This window comes from Agrilus planipennis, unplaced genomic scaffold (assembly GCF_000699045.2).
Source record: "Agrilus planipennis isolate EAB-ADULT unplaced genomic scaffold, Apla_2.0 scaffold135, whole genome shotgun sequence".
NCBI lineage: Eukaryota > Metazoa > Arthropoda > Insecta > Coleoptera > Buprestidae > Agrilus > Agrilus planipennis.
The window spans coordinates 421087-441960 of record NW_020438876.1 but is presented as its reverse complement, the minus strand read 5'-3'; the positions used below and the strand labels follow the sequence as shown (position 1 = coordinate 441960).

The 20874-nt window shown below is 34.5% G+C and overlaps 2 protein-coding genes across 3 annotated transcripts in view; one reads left to right on the top strand and one right to left on the bottom strand.

Annotated features, from left to right (window-relative positions):
- The window catches only part of LOC108738646, an 8080-nt gene extending 1706 nt beyond the window's left edge, over positions 1-6374 (top strand). Inside the window, exons 2-4 of the mRNA XM_018472159.2 lie at positions 1472-1633; positions 4125-4359; positions 5777-6374. Coding sequence (XP_018327661.1) covers positions 1472-1633; positions 4125-4359; positions 5777-5885 — 506 coding nt within the window. The 3' untranslated portion in view covers positions 5886-6374. The remainder of the gene's footprint in view (positions 1-1471; positions 1634-4124; positions 4360-5776) is intronic.
- LOC108738643 overlaps positions 1-20874 on the bottom strand; it is a 67694-nt gene that overhangs the window by 17075 nt on the left and 29745 nt on the right. The window lies entirely within an intron of this gene.

Sequence of the window (20874 nt, the reverse complement as noted above, 5' to 3'; positions counted from 1 at the left end):
TATATATATATATATTATAGGTATTGTGGCTACAGTAAAAAGCAATTTCGCCAAAATAAAATTAATAATAGTTTCGTAGATGTAGATCTGCTACTGATATAAATTCCTAGGTGTGCTAATAGTTACATAGTAACTTTTGCATATGTATGTACTTAAATAGATATAATATAGGTAAATAACCACTTACACATATGTATGCATACGTATAAAGATACGTGCAGACATTAACAATGTGGTACAGCGGTTTGGTTTAGAAAGTGCCCATTGGGTACGGTAGCTATACGCATCATTCAACATCACGATGACTCGTATATATAACTTTATAATAAACATGAATGGAAGGCAAAAAAAAAGACGAAAAACAAATTCGTATGCACGTAATATTAATAATATTTATTAGTAATTTCGTCCATGTGAAACTTGGGTTATAATTATGATCAATAAAGAAAATCACTTTTGACGACCACCCTTTCAAGTCCAATTGAAATGGGTTCAGTCATTTCAAAGATTAGCCTGTAGAAACAGACCCCCATGCAGACAAAAATTTTTTTAAGACTTCAATTTTATTTATATTTATTGATCTAGTTATAACAGTCAACACATTTTCATTAAATCATAATTATTTTACGCTGTTTGTTTGTATCTCTTCAAATATTTACGATTTTTTTTCTAGCATTGCATATTTATATGTTTTTACGTAATATAAAAATAAATTAGCATGTTATATGCTTGCTTGAATCCCAAATGAACTTGATCTTCAAATTTGAATGTCTTTTTAGCACAAATCGTTCAACTCGTCTAGGCCAAAACATAAAATGCATAAAGATTTTAACCGCAACTCAATACATTTGCAATCAGTTTCTTATATTTAAAATTGCTTAATTATACCTCTGCCTAACATTGACCCAACCACGTATTTATATAATAAAGGAATTACGTAATTAGGTTCGATTCAGAAACGCTCTGTATGGGTGACAACACCATACACAATGGCACAGTTTGTCAAATATTTCTTGTCTTTTCCGAAAGACCTAACCTTAAAATAAAAAATATGTTTCTATATGATTTAATTCAGCGAATTCTAGTGCGACATTTTAATTACTATTAATTCATTATGCATAATAAAATGTCACAATATTCGACCACGGTTAGGATTTAAAAATTGTTTCATCATTTTTTTTGTGGGACAAGCCATTGTTTCTTTGTCATTTCTTAGAATTCACCTACAGTCACTGTAAACTATTAACGCCCACATATTTAAGACAATAGAAAGTTACCTAGAGAAGACACCAATAACAAAAAAAAAAACAAAGAAGAAAATAGTTCGCGAAATTTTAAACTTGTAGATAGTTGTACCTGGAACGTCATATGAGTGAAAGGTAGTGAAGAAATGAATTACATTCTAATGCACTGTTCAGAAATCGTGAGAACAAATGACAATCAACTATTTATAATTATACTTTCCTTTCAGATGCAAGAGTAAGAAAAAAGGAGACGAAATTCCCTCCTCCACAGGACGACAATTATGACTATTCAGATGAAAGAAACAATCAGCTAACGAATATTGACACGCCAGTAGGATTTTTGAGTCCATCCGTGCAAGAATATTTAGAACTTGGAAAGGCAATCCCAGGTATGCTTAATATACACAATATACACAGAATAACTATGCAACAAGAAACTTTTCAAGTCACAAATGTGACCACATGAATGTCCAATAGCAGTTAAAGGTAATGCCAGATGGGAGAACAAAAATCAATCAAAATGATTGTAAGCATTTGCGCCTTTTGGCCGCTTGTACACTTGACCAATTGTGGCCGCTTCTAGAAGCGAACACACCACGGCCATAGGAGCCACAAGCAGCAGCTTCTCGCCACATGAAGCTACTCGTTTTCCACCTTAAACGTTTAAAAGACTGTCGCTCCTCGCCGTTTAAAGTGGAATGGTTTTAACATATTAACATTACAATACCCATGTGGTAGTGACCGCAAGCACACTTGGCCAATTGTGGCCGCTTCTAGAAGCAAACACACCACGGCGATAGCTGTAGTCTATTCGGGCCACAAGCAGAAGATTCTCGCCGCATGAAGCTACTCGTTTTCCACCTTAAACGTTTAAACACTGTCGCTGTCCGCCGTTTAAAATAGAATGGTTTTAACATATTAACATTACAATTCCCATGTGGTAGTGCCAAAGACAGGAATGGGAAAACAAAAGCAATCATATTAATTGTGAACGTTCTGTATCTTTAGACCGCATGCACATTTGGCCAATTGTGGCCGCTTCTAGAAGCGAACACACCGCAGCGATAGGAGCCACAAGCAGCAGCTTCTCGCTACATGAAGCTTCTCGTTTTCTACCTTAAACGTTTAAAAGACTCTCGTTCCTCACCGTTTAAAGTGGAATGGTTTTAACATATTAACATTACAATTTCTATCTGGTAGTGCCAAAGACAGGGCTAAATGGGAAAACAAAAGCAATCATAATGATTGTGAACGTTCTGCGCCTTTTGGCCGCATGCACATTTGGCCAATTGTGTCCGCTTCTAGAAGCGAACACACCGCAGCGATAGGAGCCACAAGCAGCAGCTTCTCGCCACATGAAGCTACTCGTTTTCCACCTTAAACGTTTAAAAGACCGTCGTTCCTCGCCGTTTAAAGTGGAATAGTTTTAACATATTAACATTACAATTTCCATCTGGTAGCGCCAAAGACAGGGCTAAATGGGAAAACAAAAGCAATCATAATGATTGTGAACGTTCTGCACCTTTTGACCGCAAGCACACTTGGCCAATTGTGGCCGCTTCTAGAAGCGAACACACCGCGGCGATAGGAGCCACAAGCAGCAGCTTCTCGTTACATGATGCTACTCGTTTTCCACCTTAAACGTTTAAAAGACCGTCGCTCCTCGCCGTTTAAAGTGGAATGGTTTTAACATATTAACATTACAATTTCCATCTGGTAGTGCCAAAGACAAGGCCAAATGGGAAAACAAAAGCAATCATAATGATTGTGAACGTTCTGCGCCTTTTGACCGCATGCACATTTGGCCAATTGTGGCCGCTTCTAGAAGCGAACACACCACGGCGATAGGAGCCACAAGCAACAGATTCTCGCTACATGAAGCTACTCGTTTTCCACCTTAAACGTTTAAAAGACCGTCGCTCCTCGCCGTTTAAAGTGGAATGGTTTTAACATATTAACATTACAATTTCCATCTGGTAGTGCCAAAGACAGGGCCAAATGGGAAAAACAAAAGCAATCATAATGATTGTGAACGTTCTGCGCCTTTTGACCGCATGCACATTTGGCCAATTGTGGCCGCTTCTAGAAGCGAACACACCGCGGCGATAGGAGCCACAAGCAGCAGCTTCTCGCTACATGAAGCTACTCGTTTTCCACCTTAAACGTTTAAAAGACTCTCGTTCCTCACCGTTTAAAGTGGAATGGTTTTAACATATTAACATTACAATTTCTATCTGGTAGCGCCAAAGGCAGGGCTAAATGGGAAAACAAAAGCAATCATAATGATTGTGAACGTTCTGTACATTTAGACCGCATGCACATTTGGCCCATTGTGGCCGCTTCTAGAAGCGAACACACCACGGCGATAGGAGCCACAAGCAGCAGCTTCTCGCCACATGAAGCTACTCGTTTTCCACCTTAAACGTTTAAAAGACTGTCGCTCCTCGCCGTTTAAAGTGGAATGGTTTTAACATATTAACATTACAATTCCCATCTGGTAGTGCCAAAGACAGAAATGGGAAAACAAAAGCAATCATATTAATTGTGAACGTTCTGTATCTTTAAACCGCATGCACATTTGGCCAATTGTGGCCGCTTCTAGAAGCGAACACACCGGACGATAGAGGCCACAAGCAGCAGCTTCTCGCTACATGAAGCTGACGGCAGCCACTCGTTTTTCGGCCCTATCTTTTAAACATTGTCGCTCTCCACCGTTTAAAGTGATAAACGTTATTGATGGGAGCTCTAAAATTTTAATTTAATTGCAACATAAAATACATTCCGTTTCCGTTACAATAAATACTGAAAAAAATATACTAAAAGTTCCGATGATTCAAAATGAAGTGTCAATAAAGAAAGTAAAACAGTTTTATGTTTCAGGTCGGCCAGGAACTGATTATCCGGTACTAGGAACGATTCCATATACGAACTTTTACTGCGATAATCAGCCGTTTCCGGGATTCTTCGCCGATCCGGAAACGCGGTGTCAAAGCTGGCATTATTGCGACATAGACGGTCGACAAACGACCTTTCTATGTCCAAATGGGACCCAATTTAACCAGTTTGTGTTTTCATGCGATTGGTGGTTCAACGTCAGATGCGAACTGAGCAAAAAGTAATTTCTTTTTTTAGCATTCCACAACACTACATCATTTCCAAAGCTTAAAAAGTTATTAAAAAGCTTTACGAATATGACAGACAATAAATAAGGGAGAAAGTACCTTCGGTATTATCTAAATATGTTCAGTATAAATCGAACAAGTTTACGTTTAAGTATAAACAAAGGTAGCCGAAGCGTTCAAGTATATTTTAAAGTCGGTCTCATGCTTGTAAATACTATTACGGGTCGATGCAACCTTATAAGGTTTATTAAATAGCAAACTTGTTAAAAACATATTATACAGTATGGTTAAAAATAATAAATAAAAGTCAGTTTCTATAAGCGAAGATAGCTCCTTTTTTTCGCGATTTGATAACGCGAAAACGATCGCCATTTAACTGCCTCTAAATTGCAGTAATTAAATTAATGAAACGTTATTTCCGTCCGCTTTAGTTGTCAGTAAATGGCAAAAATGGTTACATTCCTTCTAGGGCTCGTGTCATAGTCTAAATACCGCACGTCCATTACAGAGCTTTAAATTACAATTGATGCGATACGCCGAACTTTATACGAAGAAAACAGAAGCCGCAAAATACTAAAATTTTATGTACCTACTAGAAATACGTTCAATATCACAAAAAATATAAATAAGAAATGGATTATTTCATATAACACACAAGACTTTTATAAGTTTCTAAATTATTCTTGACAGTTTCGCATAATAACTATTTCACCTGACGAAGTTAGAGCGTTGCGAAACGATCGCAACGAACAATAAAACAACTGCTTTTAAAGTGCTTTATCGATTTGATCGGCAATTCATTGAGATAATCTAAAGCGTGCCGATGAGATCTAATAAAATCGATAGCTTCGATAAATTACTGATGAATAACTTGAACTGCTCTAAATAAAAGTTACTTTCAAACTTATAAAAATCCTTTCTAATTAGGGAATTACAACATTTAAGTGTGAATACAGTGAATAATTCAAATATAGAGTAAAAAAACAACATTCGCTCCATAGAAGGCCAATTGTCAAGATAAAAAAAAATACATTAGAACAATATGTCCATAATAAAATAAGATAAATTCGTATATGTAACCAATTAAAACCAGTAAAACAGAAAAGTTAATTATAACTCCGATNCTAAAATTCTGTGCCTGTCAACTAGTTTAACCTATTACTGTTCACGATCTAACATTCTTAGCTCTGGTCTCCTAAACATCTTCTGCCTGTCAACTAGTATAATCCATTACTATTCACGATTAAACTGTCCTATTGTATATTGTATATTGTATAATGCCTTAATAAGACCCTATTTGCAATTTATTGTAATTTGTTTATACATTAACCCATTCTCCTTCAGTATTTAAGATAGCACACTTCTGCAAAAATTATCTAGCTATTAATTCCTGCTTATTTTTATTATCAGATTGTATCTAATCAACGCAAGATTATATGGAAGGCCTAAAGTGGATCCAGCTCAACCTCATCGTTCAATTACAAGAGAATTACTGGAAAATATATTCAATGATGAGTAAGTTTATGAAAAATTTACTTAAAACCCAGTGCCACATAAATATTGTTAATTCATTATCAATCGCTCTTTGTTACTAGAACATAAAGTTTATTGTAACTGTACGATCTTATTATTATGTATTTCGTAAATTATAAAAATAAAGCTTGACAGTGAAGTCTGCTAACGAAGAACGCCAAAATAAGTACTTAATAAAGCTCATTTAATAATAAAACAATTAAGGAAGATAATATCCAAAGTCACGCATATGTTTTCCTGAAAAAAAATCGGTTCATCTACATGATTCTCTTACAACTCTTAAGTTACCACCATTTCAAAAGAAAATCCCAATATCTTTATTTACCGTATTTTCTCGTATAATAATTATAAGTATGCATACACAATGTTAAGATATAAACCATGTATATGTATTTATAACCTTAAGTTCCTAATTTTAGATCACCACCTGTATATTAACTGTTTTTAAAATGTAAAATAAAGTAATATGTTAGTATTTTATTTATGACTAGTGACCCGCCTCAGCTTCGCATGGGTGCAACGCTGATACTAAATATATTTTTGTTTTGTTTCGATTATTATCAAAAAGGGGAAATCTTCAAAAGATACCCCCTGAACNGGGAGCTTTACTACTTTAATAATAATGCAAGAAGTATCTTGTTATCTTAATCCTAAATAATGCAACTACAAAAAAAATAATAGAATAAATCACTAACTCTGTTTCAACATACATATTTTTAATAAAATCAATACATTCGACGTAAATACTTTTGGTCCAATCGGCTTTTATCAAAAAACTAGCGACCTGTCCCAGCTTCGCACGGGTGCAATGCTGATACTAAATATAGTACAGAATGTCTTTATGTACAACTGGCCCCCCTGCCGGTACCGCCGCAACCGCTATGTCCCTGCATTTTAAGTCTGTAATATCTTCGAAAATATTCATTTAAATTACATGCTGTAAAGGGCCATATTGATCTATATTAAATGCACAATGTATTTAAAAGTACTTAACTGGATAAGAATTAATGCTGTATTGGCTACAATCGCTTCGTAAATAAGTCATTATTTCTCATAAAAAGTAAAGGATAAAATGGTTATTGTGGGTTATCCCTAAGAGATAGACATATACCATCGCAGACTTTTTTATAGACCCTTTTAAGATGTACAGTATTGTAGTACATTATTTTGATCTATCTCGTAGGGTTCAGCCAGCGTTTGCAATGTAAGCGCAAAAATGTGTTTATTTACGACACCACATTAGAAACCTCTAAAATTATCAGTGTTTCCCTATTATATTATGCATGTATTATACATATAAACCTTCCTCTTGAATCACTCTATCTTTAAAAAAAACCGCATCAAAATCCGTTGCGTAGTTTTAAAGATTTAAGCATACATAGGGACAGACAGCAGGAAAGCGACTTTGTTTTATACTATGTAGTATATTAGTGTTAACACAATACCTATAAAAAGATATACATTTAAAAAAAACAAACAAAAAGAAATTGCATTTGAACAATAATTAAGTTCCAATTCCAATTGTAATTAGTGTATAGAAAACTTACATGTTTAATTATTGACACTCACCGAAAACGATTAATTTTTGAAAGAAATAGAAGCTCATTTTGGCCTGTAGAAAACCAGTGGAACATTTCAACACCAGCACTAACACAAACTTCCACTTTAAGATGATCTACACCATTAAATGGATAATAGAGAATGAAAGCAAACATTTTAAGAAAAAACTGACGAGCTTTAGTATTATTATCGCACTCTTTATCGACGCAAGACGATCGTATATAAGAAAGATATGCATATGGCGTAGAGCAAGGGGGCCTGATGACATGGCAATGTCAGGAAAGCGAACAATAATCGCAAGTAGTGATAAAAATTATTTATAAGACCACACAAAGAAATATTCGTAGTTATATACGAGGGCTCAACAGAAACTAAATATGTTAATGTGTTATGAGTTAGATAAATTAATTGCACAACTGAAAAACCCTTTGTATAACGAGCGAGATGATAAATAGTCAGTATGACTTGAAGGTGTATCAATTGCACCTTGCGCACAGGTAGAATCTTTTCCAACATACATAAATTAAACGCAAAGTAGTTCCTGATGCACTATACATTCCGCAGAGAAGTTTCGACGACAGAATAACAAATCAGTTGCTTGACTGATTTCCCCAGAGCAAACAGTCATACGAATCTCAATTAGTAGACCGAACGAGGGCTACAAACATGACGAACTCAATATCAAATCCAATATTCGAGAACAATTCCAATTAGTAGAGCCACTTGGCGTTTTCCGAATTATTATCACGACCGGAATTTCATATGGGGGTAAACAATGCACTTTTCATCTTTGCCACGAACCTGCTCGCTCTTTCAACTCGTTCACTCTAGCACAACATGCCATACCGACATGCCGATTGATCTAACGCATCCTTCAGATCACACAATTTCAATCAATACGCGTAATTAACGAGGACATCCAGTCAAATATTGATAAATCTGTCAACTACTTCCAATACAGAACATCCGCATTTATAAACAGGAACATAAATATGCTGTACAAAATAAAATACAGTACAAAGTATCTATAACGAAACACTATATGAAAATATGTCGCTTTCAACTATTAGTATACACAATCTAATATCATTACTATCCTTTCGCCTAGTCTCCTAAAAATATATCGCATGTCAACTAGTTTACCCATTACTTTTCATGATCTAACTTTCTTAACTCTGGTCTCCTAAAAACCTATTGCCTGTCAATTAGTATAACCCATTACTATTGACGTAAGCCCTCCTAAAATTCAGTGCCTGTCAACTAGTTTAACCCATTATTATTCACGATCACACTTTCTTAGCTGTGGTCTCCTAAAAATCTTCTGCCTGTCAACTAGTATAATCCATTACTATTCACGATTAAACTGTCCTACCTATGCTCTCCTAAAATTCTGTGCCTGTCAACTAGTTTAACCTATTACTGTTCACGATCTAACTTTCTTAGCTGTGGTCTCCTAAAAATCTTCTGCCTGTCAACTAGTATAATCCATTACTATTCACGATTAAACTGTCCTACCTATGCTTTCCTAAAATTCTGTGCCTGTCAACTAGTTTAACCTATTACTGTTCACGATCTAACTTTCTTAGTTCTGGTCTCCTAAACATCTTCTGCCTGTCAACTAGTATAATCCATTACTATTCACGATTAAACTGTCCTACGTATGCTCTCCTAAAATTCTGTACATGTCAACTAGTTTAACCTATTACTGTTCACGATCTAACTTTCTTAGTTCTGGTCTCCTAAACATCTTCTGCCTGTCAACTAGTATAATCCATTACTATTCACGATTAAACTGTCCTACGTATGCTCTCCTAAAATTCTGTGCCTGTCAACTAGTTTAATGTATTACTATTCACAATATAACTTTCTTACGTCTGATCTTAAAACCTATCGTCTGTCAACTATAAATGATTAATCGATTGCTACTTACGATCTAAATTTCTTACACCTAGTCAAATTATCTGTCGCTGGTCAACTAGCTTAATCCATTATTATTGACGTTCTTAATGTGCTACGTCTAGTCCCTTCGAAGAATGTCGCATGTCAAATAGTTTAGCCATTGACGATTTAACTTTCTTGCATCTCCCTTTCATGTAGACATTACTTAAGACTAACTGTTTTTCCTTATAACTAGCCCATCAGAGTATAGATATGACCAAAGTAAAGCAGCAGGAAAATCTCACAAGGAGAAACCTTCTATTAACAATCTTATCTCTTTATCAGGAAAGAAAATGTTAACGAAGAAAATTCAGTCAAATTTACAAAAGTTTGGTAGACCAATTGTCAAAATAGTTCTCTTCAACTCAATCCATTACGAATTCTTAAAACTTCGATCAATTTTCATCCCTTCAGCCTTCATTAATATTAAAACTAGTAGATCAATGTAATTTAATAATTTACAAAACCATTATATCCAGATTACCGTCAATTTAAGAATTATTATTCACGTTTCCGAATCCAACAAGTAACTCCGAACGATTATTATGTCGAGGTGTAAAATTTTCCAGCCACTTGCATACCAAAATCACTCTAGGGACAAACTTGTGCAATGGACGTGGATGAGATGGACTTAACAAATTAAGCGCGTCGGGAGAGTTAATTTAATTCAATCAGTTGGCACACTCGCTGCTTACGCTCGGCATATCTGGAAGGCATTAGAATGAGAGTAATCCAGTACGATCTCTTTGTCTGCGAGAGTTTGAAAATTTATTCGGTCATTCGATCTCGAAACCAAGTTTAATTAAGCAAAGAAGACTTTTCAATCGACGCGACGCCTCAAATGGATCCTATCCGGTTTACGGAATATGTGTTTATCAACAAAAGGTGTTTCACCATCAAATCTATCATTTTGTTTAGTTTCTTGCCTACTACACACTAATCAAATTCTTGAAAAATGCAGAGCATCAAAAATCTTCATTAATGAATTTATACTCACTAATACCTATTAATCACTAATTAACCACAATAAATGTCGATTATACGAACTAAGCAAGTCAAGGAGGTTCTTCATCGAATTCCTTAGTCAACGAAATGGTGGAGGCGCAGGACACGGTCTTTCATATGCTGCTGTGTCTTGTGCTAGGTGTACACAACACTAATAAGAGAACAAACCAAATACGTAATATCCACAAAATGTATTTTGCTTACGTATTATAACGTAATATTATTGCCTGTCAACTAGTTTAATCCCTTAGGATGAACAATGAAATTTTCTATGTCTTATCACATGAAAACGTATTGCCTGTCAACTAGTTTATCACATTATTATCTTTTTTTATAAGTTTTTATGCAGAAATGACAAAATCTGCATCTTTTAGTACTGTAGCGAGCACGAGTGTGTTTGTGTGCGATAGGGCACACGTGTGTGTGAACGGCGTATCGATTCGCCAACTAGCAGCGGGTGCATTTCTTCATGTGTGCCGTATTTGTAAATTTGTGTGTCGTACCTGCGTTCTGGGAAAGCAGTTAAACAGTTCAAAGAAAAAAATAAACCATCCGGATGTTTCGAGAAGGCTCCCGAAAGTAAACAAAAGAGTATTTAAAGGAAGAGACGATCGCCGAGAAGCGAAGTAATAAATTGACCGTTGCAGAAGTGAATTCAGAAATAAATTGACAGTGATAGCAGTGAAATAAATAGCGCAGTGAATAGTGATATATTAATAATTAGTGTAAATAAATAGTTTTTGTCATTATCAGTCTTGGAAGTTAATTTTGTTAAACCCACGAACATTACAGTACCATAAAATCGGTAATCGTGTGTGTATATATATTACAGATAGTAATGAGAACGCAAGTTATTTGAACCTTTACGAGTTTCTGTTGCAATTGTTTGTAATTATCTTGCGAACGATTTGTACACCGTAATTATTTCAAACGGAAAATATAATTAAGTACTTGTTCAACATTATTGTCTTCCGAAAACCAACAAATAACGATAGAGATACCTGCAATTACAATCGGCGCAATAAAAGGGATGTCTTCAAAAAAGGAAACGTAATTTATCTTTAGACATATTTATAATTAAAATTTCATTCCATTCGATTTTTGGTTTGTTGTCACCTTTCGGAGAAAGTAACTAACATTAGTTTACTTATCTATCTACCTAAAAGTTAATGTGTAAGTTAAAGCTATCTAAATTTAGCGGCAGTAAAACCGAAGATAACGAAGGAATTATCTGGTAAATAAGTGAAACGCAAAAAGAAAAGCGTGAACATCTATAGAAGACCAACAAATTGTCGTTTTCTTTATTAATTTCCTCCAACTCACCACGCTATAATTGCCTTATAAGCACGATAAGCCTATGAAGTGGGTTAGTGTTGTGTAGATAGGTAAACGAAGAAAGTAGATTAATATCATGCTAACTTTTGCGTTAAAAATTGCCAATTTTTTGGTAGTTTCCGTTCAAACAAGTGCCAAGGTTGATATAAAGAGATGCATTTTAAATAACATTATCTTAATCTTCTAATTAGTAAAACACATAAATTACTAAAAGAAAACATGAATTCGCAACGAATTTAAACATCTGGTTTATTAGAATCGATTCGGTTTCTATGCAAATCTAGAAAATTTAGATATATTAACAGGGACATTTGAATTCGACACTATTAAAAGCGCAAACTCTAACAGAATAGAATAATTAGCTGTATTAAAACATTCGTAAGCGATTGCATGTATAGTGTAAAGCGTATTTGTTAGTTTAGTTCAAGTTTAACTAATTTATATAAAGGCAATGTGTCCCAGTTTAACTAAATATTAAAAATAGTAATCTTTAATTAACAATTACAAAAATAATTTTCTATATTATGCACTTTCCAATTTAACGTTAGTAGAACAAAGGAGTTTTTCAATTTTTCTCAATATAACTCTAACTCTAACCAAAACGGTTACAATAATACACATTGTGAACGCTATTAAAAACCATTTATGGTCCACTTTAACACCTAAACTAGATTTCCAATATAATCGCGTAAAATAACAGACACAAAAAAATAATAAATTTAGTAAATACATGAACATAATTGAATCGAATACATTTGCTACACTCATAATGGCGATAATACATTTTTACCTTTCACATTAGAACTACATTTTAGAATGGTGCACGATTTATTTTTTTACCTACAAATGTTCGTTTGGCAAAATCCGTGATTTCCTATCCAGATAATAAAAGAACCAATTACGTAATTATTATTGACCAACGCGCATACAACACTGACAAAAAACGACTCAAAAAAGAAACAAAAGGCGCCAAGTAATAAACAATTACAGTCTACGAGGGTGGATTGATAAGTTTCCGGCCTAACCAAGAGATGACGCCACTAGGCCTACCTTGAGGTGACATTCTATAGTACCATCCTTGGATAGCTTGTAGCTATAGTTTCAGCCCGATCTCCTTGCTAGTGTAGGTTTGACAGCACGCTGAACAAGACGCCTCTGTGGTTTTCGTAAAAATGGAAAAGCAGGAAAATCGTGCTGTCATCAAATACTTTTATTTGAAGGGGTTAACGCCGAAGGAAATTAAAAAAGAGATGGACTCAACACTGGGGACATCCTCCCCGTCATATTCAACCGTTAAGCAGTGGGTTTCCGAGTTTAAAAAGGGTCGTGTGAGCACCTCTGATGGGCCTCGCTCAGGACGCCCCGTTGAGGTCACAACTCCAGATATGATCGAAAAAATTCATCAAATAGTGCTGGGAGACCGCAGATTGAAAGTGCGTGAGATAGCTGAGACCTGTAAGATGTCATATGAACGTGTGCAACATATTTTGCACCAACATTTGCATATGGAAAAGCTCTGTGCAAGATGGGTGCCGCGTTTGCTAACAGTCGACCAAAAATTGATTCGAAAAAACATTTCTACCGCAAATTTGTCATTGTATAAGCGTAATCCAAGCGAATTTTTGCGTCGATTCGTAACCGTTGACGAAACGTGGGTCCACCACTACACTCCTGAAACCAAAGAACAGTCTAAACAGTGGATTGGACCAGGGGAACCAACTCCAAAGAAGGCAAAAACAATTTTTTCGGCGAACAAGGTTATGGCTACTGTTTTTTGGGATGCAAGAGGTATTATATACATTGATTACCTTGCAAAGGGTAATACTATCACTGGTCAATACTACGCAGACTTATTGCAACGTTTGAGCCACGAGGTGAAAATTAAACGACCTCATCTGGCGAAGAAAAAAATCTTGTTTCATCACGATAACGCACCAGCGCACACGTCAATCGTTGCGACGGCTAAAATCAACGATCTAAAGTTTGAATTGATGCCGCACCCTCCTTACTCTCCAGACCTAGCCCCGAGTGACTATTTTCTGTTCCCTAATCTCAAAAAATGGCTTGGCGGTAAGAGATTTGCGGACAATGAAGAAGTAATCGAAGCTGTAAATGGTTATTTTGAGGAGCTTGACGAATCAGTCTATAGAGATGGCATTAATAGACTGGAACACCGCTATGAGAAATGTATCAGCCTTGGAGGAGATTATGTTGAGAAATAAAAAAAAAAAATTTTTAAAAACCTTGTTTTTCTTGGTCAGGCCGGAAACTTATCAATCCACCCTCGTATATTCATTTTTCTTTTTGGAGTCAATGTTTGAATAGAGAATCAAGCAATCCTAGAGAATATGTTAACAAAAAGTAGTAAGTAAGGGCTTCGAAATTAACTATAAAAATACATTTGTTCACTAATTCCAATAACTTTTTAGTTTTACCCAAATATAAAAAAAGAACAGTAATTTTCACGTATTCGAATTGCTAGTAAACAATGGGAAATAAGTGGTGGGTCTAAATGTCATTGTTCGGGTGTATAACTGGTTGCATTTCCAAACAACACGTAAAAACAAGAATGAATATAGAAACAAAAACCATTCAATGAAATAATTCTCTTCTTGGGGAAATTGAAAGGCAAATGACACTTAATAAAATTAAATAGTAGGCGTGATACTGAAACCTTGGAAACATTTATACAAAAGATTGCCTTTTTCATCACATCAGCTTAGAAACAATACGGAAACCTCTATGTAACACTTCGGCATGAAAATGTGATCATTTTTCCGCATTATAACGTTATTGTAAGAAATAAAAATTAAACCGTAATATGGGTTAAGTAACAGTTATATACGAGTTGTTATCCACATTCTCTTTAAACCATTTGAAACGTTAAATACTCGCGATAAAAATCAGAAAAATGCACATTATTTTTAATTAAAAAGTAACTACGTAATCATTACGGATGATGATACGAGCTCGGACTGTAAGTATTTCATAATTTGTATGACTTCAAAATTGTCTGAGCGATTACTATTTAAATTTGAAAAATAAGAAATTTATTTTACACTCGCTTTTACCCGATATGTTTCCCTCAATCACTGCTGAAAAACTCTCTTAGTTTAAAGGAAATTATAGGAAATCGTTTTCTTTATGTCCTTAAAAAGTTAATCTTTCGTAGTTTTAGTAAACAAACTAATGAAAAGCATTTTCTTGTGAACGGTCTAAAGTAAATTCCTCACTGCTGTGGGCATTAAAAAAATTGCAAGTTTAGATGGTTTTAATGTTAAATAACTTAGAAACCAAAACCTTTTCTGACTTTTAGAATCGAAAACTTTAATAAGTGTTACCAGATTTAATTAGGAAAGGTGCAAATGTATTTCTTTACCGAATGTTTTTTGGTGTTCTTTTTAATGCAGTTAAACCTATACCAAATATTGTAACCCAACCACTTTAGTTCATATCATCATCATAAGGTCGTCAGTCCTAAGGCTAGTTAGACACGTACCTCCACTCTTTCCTTTCCTGAGCTAATCTTCGCATTTCCCTAAAACTAGAATGTCCCACATCCTTAACTATTTGTTAACAGTAATGTAATCTACGTCTACCTCTACTCCTCTTCTGTTTCCACCTATGTCTCTGACTAGACCTTCATATCCTACCAACCTATCCCACCACATTTCAAACACTTCTAACTTTTTCTTTTCCGCCGCACCCGCCGTCCATGTTTCGCACCCGTACATCGCTGCGCTCCAAACACACAAATTCAACAATCCTTTTCGAATTTCAAAATTAATAATTCGTGAGCATAGAAGTGACTTTTTATTGAAGACAACTGGACCCTACGCTATCCTTCGCTTTATATCCCTACTAGTCCTTCTGTCCTGACTTATCTGACTTCCTAGATACCTAAAATCAGCCATTTCTCCCATTGTATATTCGCTTTTTCCCTTGCATACCAGTATTTTTGTTTCACTTTTATTTATTTTTCAGTTCATATATTATCGTTTTTGATAACTTAATTGTCTTGTTACCAAAAACCACTAATGATTAGTGACCGATCTTATGTATCTTAATCTGCGATCAAAAATGACCGCCGACGTCCTTCGTGATATTTCGATTGTATCGCCAGAGGCTATTAACAGCATGAAACAAATATAAACCATGTATATATTTATTATTATTGAAGCGAAAGGGAATATTCGTGAGAATGTACAATATCTCGTACCTACTGCTTATACATATGTGTATAAATAATGGTAGGACGAATTTACCGGTATAGTCACTTTATACTTTTCTTATTGCCTTGTTCCTAAACCGTTAGTTTTGAATTTACAGTTGCAAAACGGTGACGGTTCCGCTCTAGTTAAGGCTTAAGCCGAAAGGACTTACCGGCAGGGGCACTCGCCACTACGATTTGTGGTAGTCGCATTATAATATACCCGGTCGACCACGTCTATCTCACTAAGACTTGATAAAACAGATGGACAATCCACGAAAGGAAAGATAAATACGGTTCCGTAGGCTGAACATGTTCAATTGTTGCATTATTAGAGGCCGCCGACGTGCACATGCAACAATAACATGTGAAGAAGAAAGTGAACGCAAAAATTTTTTTATAGGCTCATCACGTCACTTCTTCAGTAAGTGTTTCCGTCTACTTCTTGACGAAGAACGGTCACAACAGGTATCCTTCAAGACACTTTTACTTTCAGTCAACTGAGAAATATGATGATGTGGATGCCCGTAGGAAAAATTTCCATTAAAAAAATGCCATTAAATTACCACTGAGAATAAATAATGGTAATAAATGGAGAATTGCCAATGGAATTCCCATTCCCGAACTAAATGGGATTTTCATTGCTGAACTCAATGGAAATTCCATTGCGTTAAGCAATGGAAATCTCATTGCGTTCAATTGGAACTTCATCAGCATGCTTTTTTCCATAATCCATATTATTTTGTTGAGAATTTGGTTCTTCAGGTGCATGAACCAAGGCACGTGCCTGGATGTCTGGCTCTTCATCATTGTGTTTAGATTTTTTTTCACTTGCTTCTGATAAAACTATTACATCACTCTCACAGATGACTTCGGCCTCCTCTATATTCTGTCATGGTTCAAAATCATCAAACAATGCTTCTAATGTAGGCTTTTTCGCTTGTCTAGGGGTTGTTTAATAAAAGGCTCCGGGTAGTTGAATACATATATAATAAACATAATAATGAATATAAACAGCAAACAGCAAAACGAGTAACAAACAGGAACTAAATATATACAACTTATATACAATATTCAATGTATCGCGTCTTCCAAAACACATACGTCTTCGTGTAATCACCATAAATACGTCTTCCGTCTTTTTTGAGCAAAAATGCTCAACGTCTAAATGAAATATACCGTTTTAATCAAACATCTTACTACCTTGCTTGTCTCTCACTCTACTGCCGTGGTGGTCCCTCACGTACCCCCAACATGCACGCATAGGTAAAACTAGATTATTGATTTTCCACCACCTAATTGGCAATATCACTACTCTTGCACCTGGGCAAGCAAAAACTGTATCGAAAAAGGCTAATAGTATATGTGGCCAGGAATTATATTGTAAATGGAAACAATTATTTTTCCATTTATGCCAAATGGTTTTGAATGGAATTTACAAATTTTCCATTGATTCCCATTGAAGTTCAATGGAAATTTTTTCTACGGGGAATTATTGTAAATGGAAACAATTATTTTTCCAATTTATGCCAAATGGTTTTAAATGAAATTTACAAATTTTCCATTGATTCCCATTGAAGTTCAACGGAATTTTTTTCTACGGGGAATTATTGTAAATGGAAACAATTATTTTTCCAATTTATGCCAAATGGTTTTAAATGAAATTTACAAATTTTCCATTGATTCCCATTGAATTTCAATGGAAATTTTTCCTACGGGTGGTCATTTGAGGGAATCCCACAATTATTGGTATATACGCTGAAATATATACATGTATATATGGTCCTTATGAGTCCTCCGAACGCTGTTACAATACTAATTTCTTCTTTCTACTTTTATTTTATAGATAAATTAGATACATAAGTTTCAACGATATAGAGATAGAGACTAACAAAAAGTGAAGTTCTAAAATTGATCGCGACTCATAAATCAAATTCTCGCTTTGTAACGGGTCCATTTCAACATCGCGGTTCTTGTCTTAGCTCATTAAATATATTTTTTGAAAGTATTTATCTACACCCACTGCGGTGTATCTAGTGTTTAGCTGGAAGCGTTGGCCTCGCACCGAAGACTTTTTTTTGGTACCAATAGGAAATGAAAGGAAATCGCAACAGGAATGGAATCAATAAATAAATTTGTTGAACATCGCTCCGTATGCGGCACGAAACCGTTAATTCCCTAAAACTGCAGCAAATGTCATGTCAGTTTTTTTAAAAATATAAGAAAATACATATCAACCGTTGAAAGGTGATATTTTAGAAAATAATAAACTTCAATTTTGTTTTCACATAAAATTTCTACTTTTATAAATTGTAAAGGCGTAATAATAATAATTTTTATTGAAAGAAAAAATTTTGCTATTGTGAAATATTTTTTCTTCATGTTTTGGTAAGGTAACATTCCATTTCTTTTGCATGTTTCGCAATCAGAACGTTGAAAGTAATTTAAATAATAGAAAGGTAAATGAAGAAATGAATAACAAGTTAAGGGAAAGGAATAGCCAAGATAGGAAGCTGCTAAATTCTCTTATTATGTAATCTATGCAATAATATCAGTAAATTCTCATTACGAGTATGGCACAAACAACATTAACAAGAACAAGAACTTCTCTTTCAAATGCACTGAAGACTATCGAAATGCTTAATATATAACACACCAATTAGAACCGAAAAATCAGTATAAATCAATTAAGTTTTTGTTATACATTTGGGACTGATGAATTAACTGTGTCATATCATGTTATAACAGAAAAGGTACTGATGTATGAAGATAGTGATAGTAGACGATGGTGTTAGGTATCTATAAGTGAGAACAGCATAACAATTACGTTTAAGCCATTTCTTATATTACTAAAATTATCGTAACCAGATGATTAGAACTTAATTATCTCAGAATTAATGATCTGCACTAATAATTAATACAAGCAATTGTGCTACAATAAAGTATGTAAGGTAATTTTCTTAGAAAAACTTCAGACTTCGTATTTCCTTTTTAACTGACATCTCAAACGTGTATTATCTAATTTAACATGAAGGAACTGACACTTTTGGCAAACGAAGACCTTGGCAAGGTAACCCAGACAGTCGAAAGCGACACCAAACACCATGCCACGGTGGTACGCAATACTTATAAACGCGATGGTATAATAGTGTGATTGTGAGAAGCAACAATAGCGCCTAGTGGCACGCCATCGTCGCTAACAATGTTAATGTTAAACATTCAATAGTCCTTTCTTTCATACAGCAGGCAGTCTTTGTAAATACAAACCACACATATGTCGATCGGTATGTTATGTTATGGTATCGTCATGCAATGTAAGTACAGTCGGTAACAAAAAAATTACATATGTAAGGACGTACATATGTACACATGCGTTGTACATATGTTACGCACTTGTTATATGTTCACGCAAAGTGGTTATTAAAAAAAACTGGTGCACTGTTTTTTACAAATCTTGCTCGCTTTCTACATTTTTTAAATACTATAAATAGGTAACTACACATAGAATTTAATAACAACACTTTTAATTACTTAAACACTTGAAAGCATTGTAATAAAAAGTGTGTAACAGAAAATATTATATGTATCTGCAAGGTATCTTACAAAATACGAAACACAATCCAAATAGGAGGTTATTTTTGAAATTTCATTTGCTGCTGAAATATGTATTTCTTATTTACTTTTACAGATACTTTAATTTTAACCGATTTGGAGTTGTATATCATCATCATAACGTCGTCAGTCCTAAAACTGATTGGACACGCACCTCCACCCTTTCCTATCCTTAGCTAATCTTCGCATTTCCCTAATACCTATTCATTTCTAACCTTCTCTATCTTTAAATTAGCCCCTTATATACAGAATTATTATCAAAATAGTACGCGGAACTATGACGATTGCTCGAAAGTCCTTGACATTATGGGGAATTGTATGACACTGCATAACTGACTAAATGCAGGGTGGTTATGTAAAACAAATAAATAACCCAATTATCATCATTGTGTGTGCTTTTCCATCTTGAAATACTTGACTACAGATTTAATAGTAAATTATTATTAATAAATAACAATTTGTTTCTGTTATTACAATTTCATTTAAATCTGATTGAATTTATTTTATAGTATTTCACGTAATTTACCTTCAAACCAGATGAAACCTTCAATAGAAACCTTGTTTCCGTTTCATTTGTTATAAATAATATCTTTTCGAAACTAATTAACAAAATGAGAGCAACATAAATTTAGATATCATTAAAAGTTTATTAAATCAAGGATTATCCTGGGATCGGTATTGTGTTGGTTTTGTTTTTTGTAATAAGTTATTAACTTTTAATTGTCGAGCAATTGTGAAAATTAAAAAGAAAACATCAAGAAAATAATTATCGGATTTCGCAAAACTTCCTAGTGAAACCGAAGATATATTTCCTGTTCAATATTACGGTTATTATTTATTAACAGAAACGACAATCCAAGATGCAACTGAAAAAGATAATTACGAAACTAATTGATAACAATAAAAATACGACCAATAACCAAGGAAGATGCAGCACAGAAGAATTAGAAACAGTTTGAGAAAAAATAATCCTCCAGGTATTTTCCTGTGACATATTTTATACGAATTATAAAGCAATATATAAATTACAAAATATCATTTGAAGTTATTAAAAACACAAAATATTATTGATAAGTATATATTTACCGTATCCTGCTTTGCATAACCATCTGCAATTTAATAATCTAAAATACGAGGGTGGATTGATAAGTTTCCGGCCTAACCAAGAGATGACGCCACTAGGACTACCTTGAGGTGACATTCTATAGTACCATCCTTGGATAGCTTGTAGCTATAGTTTCAGCCCGATCTCCTTGCTAGTGTAGGTTTGACAGCACGCTGAACAAGACGCCTCTGTGGTTTTCGTAAAAATGGA